Source organism: Drosophila ficusphila, unplaced genomic scaffold, assembly GCF_018152265.1.
Source record: "Drosophila ficusphila isolate 14025-0441.05 unplaced genomic scaffold, ASM1815226v1 contig_198, whole genome shotgun sequence".
NCBI lineage: Eukaryota > Metazoa > Arthropoda > Insecta > Diptera > Drosophilidae > Drosophila > Drosophila ficusphila.
Window position 1 is genome coordinate 11,504,789 of NW_025064092.1, and position 8,513 is coordinate 11,513,301.

At 54.7% G+C, this 8,513-nt stretch overlaps 2 protein-coding genes across 2 annotated transcripts; both read left to right on the forward strand.

Moving 5' to 3' along the window:
* Positions 1-462: 462 nt before the first annotated feature.
* On the forward strand, positions 463-3,991 carry LOC108097332 (SET domain-containing protein SmydA-8). The gene is given in 3 exon segments (XM_017199566.2): positions 463-668; positions 670-1,464; positions 1,536-3,991. Coding segments are annotated over 3 exon segments (930 nt in total). The 5' UTR covers positions 463-548; the 3' UTR covers positions 1,551-3,991.
* A 195-nt stretch (positions 3,992-4,186) lies between these two features.
* On the forward strand, positions 4,187-6,961 carry LOC122319698 (SET domain-containing protein SmydA-8). The gene is made up of 2 exons (XM_017199563.2): positions 4,187-5,326; positions 6,414-6,961. The coding sequence occupies exons 1-2, from the start codon at positions 4,370-4,372 to the stop codon at positions 6,849-6,851; spliced, it is 1,395 nt and encodes a 464-aa protein (XP_017055052.1). The 5' UTR covers positions 4,187-4,369; the 3' UTR covers positions 6,852-6,961.
* The last annotated feature ends 1,552 nt before the right edge of the window (positions 6,962-8,513 follow it).

Here is an 8,513-nt window from a genome sequence, read left to right on the forward strand (position 1 = left end):
TGTGGGTTGCCAATGCTAGTTTGCGTACCACTGGACTAACTGCCTCGTGTTTACATGGCGTATGTGGAATATCGGTTGGCAGAACGCGCTTAAAAGCATGCTACATGCTGCGCTCATACAAATTCTGTTTGTTTTCTTTTTCCTTATGAAATTGTACATTGGACATTGGATGTTCGCATACAAAGCTTCGTTAAGAATTCGAGAATGCTCCCCACTCCCCACTTCATTTTGAACTAAATCCGCAAACCAGCAGCGCGTTCAGTGCAGTGCGTTCAGTGGGCTGTGACCTCAGCTGGCATTTAGGGGCTGGTGCTTACATCTCGGCGGCGCACATCCGCCAGCTGTGCCTGTCCAGCAAACGGTCGGGAAATCCGAGAGCCGCGCCGCCTATAATTAGCTGGCACTCCGATGAAAGCGATAAAAGCGAGAAATCTCGGAAGATCGCGCGTTCGATCGCAGAGTTTGCGCCGCGCGCCGCTCAGTTGCGTTTCGGTTTCGGTAATCGGCGGAATCAGCGTAATCAGCGGAATCAGCGGAAACCGATCGACATGTCCGACAGCCAGCCCGATGCGGAGGAGCAACCGCGCTCCTCGCAGCAGCAGATGACGATCAGCGCCTCCACGCAGGAGCTGGCCGAGCTGATCGACATCCACCTGGGCGCGCTGCGGCCCAAAGGATCCCTCGTGGCGGGTGGCCGACTCCCCGATCTCGGGCCGCGGCATCTTCGCCACGCGCGACGTGGCCGCCGGCGAGGAGCTCTTCCGGGAGCACACGCTGCTGGTGGGCCCCACGGCGCACCGGTCGAGCAACCTGCGCACCTGCACGCTCTGCTACCGCCTGCCGCCGGGCTCCTCCGACGCGGAGGCGCTCTGCCCCGCCGGCTGCGGGCTGCCTGTGTGCCCGGAGTGCCGCGGAGGAGAGCGGCACGCGATCGAGTGCGGGCTGTTCCGCAAGTGGCGTCCGCTGGAGAGCAAAAGGATCGAGCCGCGGGCCCTGCGGATCCTCAGCGTGGTGCGCTGCTTCTTCCTGGACGAGCCGAGCAGGCGGCTGCTGTACGCGCTGCAGGCCAACATGGACCGCTACTACATGGCGGAGGTGCGCCGGGCGGCGGACTGCTTCGAGCGCTTCCCGCGCGAGCAGGACATGCTGGACTTCTTCTACCGCACCGTCTGCGCCTTCAACACGAACGCCTTCGAGAGCCGCAGCAGCGTCCAGGGGCACGAGGTGCTGGTGCGCGCCCTCTTCCCGCTGGCCGGGCTCCTCAACCACCAGTGCACGCCCAACGCGGCGCACCACTTCGAGGGCGGCGAGACGATCGTGGTCTGCGCCACGGAGCGCATCCCGGCCGGCGCCGAGGTGACCATGTCCTACGCCAAACTGCTCTGGTCGACGCTCGCGCGCAGGATCTTCCTGGGGATGACCAAGCACTTCCTGTGCAAGTGCGTCCGCTGCCAGGACCCCACGGTGAGTGGCCCACCATCTGCTCCATGGCTTCTATCCTTCTTAGGCTCCTTAGGCGTCTGTCTTCCCAGCAGCTGGGCGAGGTGTGAGCTGTGAGATGGGTGCGACGCTCGATGCAGTGCACCTCCGTGCATGAGGTGCTTCTCCTCGCGTGAGACGGTCCTCCAGTGAGTAGCCACTTCTGTTTGACCCCGGATCGCTCCGCTCCGTGCTCGAGAAAGGCTCCCAGAAGAGTGTCGAGTGGGGAGCGACACTTGTTCGAGTATCTAGCGAATGCGCATGACCACGGGAATCCTCTTTCCTGCAATCCCTGCGAACCAAAGGAAAGATCGGAGGAACTGGAATCGCTTGTGAACCATCTGAGCAATTCCCACTACTATACTACAGTTCTTCTGAACTAGTTTCGGAAACTAGTTCACCCTCTTACATTCCATTACTCATCTATTCGGATTCGGATTCAGATTCTGATTCGGATTCAGATTCTGATTCGGATTCGGGCTGTCAAAGATCGCATATCGCGGCAGTCTTTAAATACCCCTTTGACCCAGTCGCGCGTCAGTCCACATTAATTTTAGACCCTTGTTTTGCTTTCGCTTTCCCCCTCCCCCTCTCCCTCCCCCTCCCCCTCACCATTGTGTGCCCCCAAAAGAACGAGAAAACGAGTGTAAACTGCGCAGAGATTCCTCGCAGCTGAGGCGGAAGGCCCACGAAACGGCCGGACAATGAAAACATTTCAGACTCGTCGGGTATTTCGGTGCCATACTCTTTCCCCTGCGGGCAACCGCACTACGCTGCTCCCTTGGCCAACCAGCTGAGAATAGATTGTGCTTCCACCGATGGAGCGCATTCCGTGCGCACTGTGTGCCACTGCCACTTTCATCTGACTTTAGGGCTCTGAATTGCTCTTTTGGACATTCGGCATTCGGCATTCGGCAGTCGGCGTTCGAGTGTGTCTCCTCCGTTCGGCCTCCGTTCTGCCTCCGTTCGATTGGGGCCAATGAAACGGGCGAGGAGTGAAAATAGATTCCCAACGGGGGGGCGGGGCAGGCGCTTCTGCGAAGGGAGGCGCTGACTTGCGTTCGCAGCTGATTTACGTACGCCCGCCAAACTGCGCCGGAACTGGGGCGCGGCAGGACGAGTCCACTCCCCAGGATACTCAGGACACTTGGGACACCCTCCCCGACATGTGACAGTGCGTGACAGTCACGAAGGAGCACGGAACACGGAACACATCCCATCCCATCCCCATTACATCCCATCCCACTCCACTTCATGGTGGCTTCCACCTGGTCACGTGTCACGAAGCCCATTTGACTCCGCTCCGCTTGTCACTGCCGCACGCAACTCCTCGGGTGGCGGCGTCTCAATTTATGTCCCTGCCACACGCACTGCCACATGCAGTGGCAACCTGGGAGGTGGAGAGTGGGCAGTGGATGGCGGCTCATATACGAACAAACCTTCGTAATGCAAATCCGTGCCGCAGCCAACCAACTGCCGCAGCAGAGGTTGTGGCGCCTAGGAGCAGCCTTTGGTGGCATTCAGCAGGCGAGGTGCACCCATTTCTAGCAGTGGGAGTGGCAGGGGAGGCAATCACGCCCCCTTCTGGTGGCTGGTGGCTGCATCTCCGCCAGCAATCTTTCCAGCTGCTCAATTGCCTCAGTTTGGCGCCGGAACAAATCGGAATGGGAGGGGAGATGGGAACGGGTGGAGGGTGGTGGGTGGTTCTATGGCTTCGCCTCACTTTATGGCATCCATAACCAACCGCAGGCGGAGGTGGTAAGAGGGGGAAGGGGAGGGGAAGGGGAGGCATACACGCCGAGGTGTTTGGCGAACAAATTGACAGCGGGAAACGTTCTTTGATGGCTGAATGCCCGATTGCTGCATCAATGCTTTCCCCTCCCCCCCGGCGAATCCAATTGAACGCAACAATAGCAACCACACAACAACAGCAGCAGCAACAGCAACAACAACAACAGCAGCAGCAACAGCAACAACAGCAGCAACAGCTCAGGCACAAATTGAATAAGAGTCAAAAGCAAAATCCGCTTTGCGGCGTCCCAGCCAAATGTCTCTGTTGCCCAGCGGAGCACTCGAGGCGCCTCCGCGTTCCCAACTGCGGAATCTCCCACGAATCCGTATTCCCGAGAACCTAATCATAGATATCTTGCACTCCAAGCACTAACTTATCTTGATTCGGATGCATTTGAAGATGTTCAGAATGCGCAACATTAAATCACAAATATCCATGCTCCTCCATGATGATGATTTGGCTGCCAGTTAATTGATTTTCATTCCACATATTATATTATTATTATATTATACAACAGCATGTTTCATTATTAATTTTAATATTCGATTGCCTGGTTTCCCGAACTCTTTCCCTTCGCAAAAGAAAAGCCTTTTTGGCTTCCGAAAGTGGGAACTCGGCGGCACTGGCGAGTGCTGAGTGCTTTCGGTGTGCGTGTGCCTTGGAAAAATCATATTCGACTGTCGTCGTTGTCGCTGTGTCCCTCCCCCTTCCTCCTCCCCCTCCCCCTCCCCCTTGGCGGCCGCCTCTAATTTGTGTTTCTTTGGTTGTGTCTAATGCTCTCCGAGGGCGTCGGCGTGTCCACGTCATAAGCGTCGCTGCTTCGCCGGGTTTGTTCCGCCGTCAGCAGTCAGTTGTTGCTGTTGTGCCGGGTGTTGCTGTTGCTGCTGCTGCTGTTGCTGTTGCTGTTGCTGTTGCTGCTGCTGCTGCTGCTCATGTTGCTGGTGGCGCGGCTGTCGCCTTAGCCATTCCCGCACAGACCGCTCGGCTGCGCGGAGACCTCCTCTTCATCATCGCCGAGTTGCGCGCGTCGCGTCGTTGGTTCGCCGCAGTTCCCTCCGCAATCGCAACCGCAATCGCAGTTCCTCGCAGTCCGTCCGCATGTCCTCCCCAGACACTGCGAACACCCCCAAGCCGCCGAGGAGCCAAAGGGACAGCACCCTGGCCGCCCTGGGCGCCCACATGGCCCCCTGCCGGGAGACGACGCCCGAGCAGCTGGCCGCCCTGATCGACGCGCACCTGGGCGAGCTGCGCGAGGAGCGGCCCAACTGGACGATCCGCTCCTCGGCGGTGGCCGGGCGCGGGGTGTTCGCCACGCGGGACATCGCCGCCGGGGAGCTGATCTTCCAGGAGCGCGCCCTGGTCACGGGTCCGACGGCGCGGAAGGGCCAGCTGAGCAGCTGCGTCTGCTGCCACGAGCCGCTGCCCCAGGAGGGCTTCCTCTGCCGGCACCGCTGCACGCTGCCCGTCTGCTCCACCTGCGCGGACTCGGAGGCGCACCGGGCCGAGTGCGAGCACTTCCGCCGCTGGCAGCCCAAGGACGCCGACGCCGCGGAGGAGCAGGAGCAGGTGAACCCACTCTCGCTGCGCATCCTCACCGCCGTGCGCGTCTTCCACCTGGGCAAGGAGCAGCGGCGCCTGGTGGACGCGATGCAGGCCAATGCGGAGCGGGCGTACCGCCGCGAGATCATCAAGGCGGCCCAGTGCTTCCGCAACTTCCCCACCACGGACCGCGCCTTCATGGACCAGCTGTTCCGCATCGTGGGCGTGCTGAACACGAACGCCTTCGAGGCGCCCTGCCGCTCCGGCGGCCACGAGACCCTGCTGCGCGGCCTCTTCCCGCTGACGGCGATCATGAACCACGAGTGCACGCCCAACGCCAGCCACCACTTCCAGGAGGGGCGGCTGGCGGTGGTGCGGGCGGCGAGGGCCATCCCGGCGGGCGGGGAGATCACCACCACCTACACCAAGATCCTCTGGGGCAACCTCACGCGCAACATCTTCCTCAAGATGACCAAGCACTTTGCCTGCGACTGCGCCAGATGCCACGACAACACAGTGAGTAGGGCGATGGGGAGTGGATGCGACTGGTGGGGCAGCTAGATCCTGGTGGGGCAGGTGACCCAAACTGCACTGAGTAGTGATTGTGGTGCTGAAGTGCCTCGGGAGCAAGGCGAGAGCTTTGCTGGGCTCTGCCTTCGGCGATGAGTTCTAATTTTACTGAACGACGGCGCTTCTGGGAAGAGCTTTTTGGATATATTTATAAGTGCTGAAGACAGGAGAATTCTCCGCCTCTTCAAGTGTTTGGCTGTGCATTGGGAACTCCCAATCCCCTGTGTTACAAGGACTCCATCTTTCGGCTTTTATTGCTCTATCCGCTTTTGGCATATAAGCCTATCAGAACACGCACGATTCCTTTTGGCCATGAGTTTGGGTATCCATCGGATACACAAATAAAACGTGGGAGCCCCGCAATCTGTCGGCCAAGAAGAGCAATTATCGGAATCCGAAAAGCGTTCCCCTGAATCTCAACGACACTTTCTTGGCCAGCTGGGAAAGTGCGAGTGTGGCGGTGTGTTCGTGCGTCTATTTATGTGAGTGCTTTTCCGCCTCTTTGGGATGAGTTGAATAATGGCCTCGTGGCCTCATGGCCTCATGGCGGTCTTTTCAGCGCTGCCAGTGGCCGCCTGCGTTCCTAATTAAATTAGCTTATGATTTACATCCCACGGGGCTCGGCTGAAAGGGGGTCGAACTATGAACTTTGGGCGAAACACATAAAATCGTAGGGAGGAGGACTCAGACACATTGGTACATTGGCATGCAAGTCGAATGATCTCAGAACAACACAAACAGTCTATAACCCCCAAAGCACGAATGGAATGCAATCATTTTGAATCAGATCGTACTCTCATTGGGTTCGCCTGTACTTTATGGAATACGTAGTACTCCCAACCGAACCGAACCTAATGCTTCGAATGCCGGGCTACTAACACCCATTCCGATCCCCTTGAGCATGCTGATATGCCAGTTCTTCAGTTTCCAGTTGCAAGTTGCAGTTCCGTGGTGACTTGGGCAGCTTTCCCCCCACTGATCCCCACTGATTTGTAGACCCACTAACCCCCCACCGATTACTCTCCCTTTGCAGGAGAACGGAACCTTCCTGTCGGCGCTCTTCTGCCGCGAGCAGGGCTGCCGCGGCCTGGTGATCCCCGTCCAGACGCGCACCCTGCAGCCGGACTGGCGGTGCACCACCTGCGAGAACGTGTTCCCGCACACGAAGATGGCCAAGTACCAGGACTTCGCGCTGAACACCATCAACAACCGGATCAACTCGTGCAGCGTGCAGGACATGATCCACTTCATCAACGAGCTGTGCCCGCGCTTCTGCCCCGCCTCCAACTACGTGCTGATCGAGGCCAAGCTGAACGTCATCTGGCGGATGACGCGCTTCGACCGCGAGGAGTACTCCCCGGAGGAGATGGGCCACATGGACCGCTACCGCGAGGAGGTGTTGGCCATCCTCCACAAGCTGGGCGCCGGCGAGTGCACCCTCAAGAAGCTCATCACCGGCGAGATCCAGTAGTCAGTGTTCTTTTTTTTTGCCTGTTTTTATATTGTGGATGAGCTAGTGCCTCCTCCTTGTTGCTATTCTGTTCGTTATCACTTAGGAAACCAATAAATCACATCTCTTTATCGCTCTTCTCTGACGGGGCTCGGGAATAATGACCACTGCAAGTACGAGGGGCAACCAGCCACGAAGATCGCCGGCCTGCGATTGACCAACAAGTTGAAAATTGCCACGATAAAAGTTCTGGGGCATTAGTCTGGCTCTCATTCCTTTCGGGGTTGCTGGCACTCATCTTGTTGTGCCGCTGAGATCGAAATGCGTCCCTCCGCCTCGAAGAGATTTCAAATAAAAGCCGAAAAACCCAAAAATCAACATTTTTCGTGCGAGAATCAAGAGTTTCAAATTGAGACATTAATATGGTGTTTTTTTCATTATCTCCGGAAATATTCTTCCAAATGTGGAATGGCATACTTCGTTGAACTCGTGATAAAATTCTGAATCCGATGGTATAAACACCCAAAAAAGTTGAAATTTTGCCATTTTTCGCAAAAAATGACGATGTAACCCCTTATGAAAATTTGCTAAAATTGGCCAAAAATCATTTTTTTTGAATCGTCCAAAAAGTGATTGGGCTCGTTAACTGTGGTCATAAGGTGCTCAAAACAGTATTTGGTTCCGCTGTAAGTCACTTTTTTGCCTTTTTACATCCGAAAAACCACTCAAAATACATTGTTTTCTACCAAAATTGTCAACTAATCTTTCCCAAATCAGTTTTTATGAACTAACTAAAGGATCAGTTAAATAACAATTAAATTGCATTCAATTCAATTCAATTCAATAATTTTGCTTTATTTCCAGTATCATTTTCAGTTTTGCTTAAAGCTTACAAAATTTTTTACTTAGAGTTTAGACTTATTTACTATCTTTACAACTATAATATTTTGTTATTTTGTTTATTTAATATTTATTTGTTCATTTTTATTAACATTTAATAATCCAAGAAAATGGTAAAACTTGGCTCAAAGAGATTAAATTGCATTCGGTGGCATAGCTAGTTGGGCCACTTTGGTTTCCCAAAACTATACTTTGTTCGGCTGTAAGTTGTTTCTTCCCTAAACCGCTAAAAAAAGCAGCCGATTTTGCTTTCAAATCGATTTTATACACCAGGCCAACATAACTCGTAGCAGGTTGCAGCTGGTAAATCTGATCTTATTCAAATAACTGTTATTTTCATAAGATAGCTGTCCTTGTTACGCTTTCCCTCCCTGTCCCCACCAATCAGAAAGCCATCCCGCTGGAAGGTACCGTTTCTTTAAAGTAAGTATCAGACCAGAGATGCCAAACCATGTTGATTCTTTGTGCGTGTCACGAAAGTGGCACTTCGCGCACGAGTAATTAATAAATTCCCATGTGGTTGTTGTTGGCGTTACAAGAATAACTTGTCACGCGCTCAACACTAAACAAGCCAAGTTAAGCTGATCAGCTGATCGATTTGCACCTGCTAAGCGGTTATGTTGGCCTGGTGTTTGCAATTCAGTTCATGGCAATTTGCTTGCGAAAATGTACCAAAAATCATTTTTTTTAGTCTTCCAGGTTTCGATCAACGAAAGCAGCTCGTTCGCGGATTCATCGAGGAGCAGCAGAAATTATTCGCCTTGGACGAGCAAAGTGAATTTT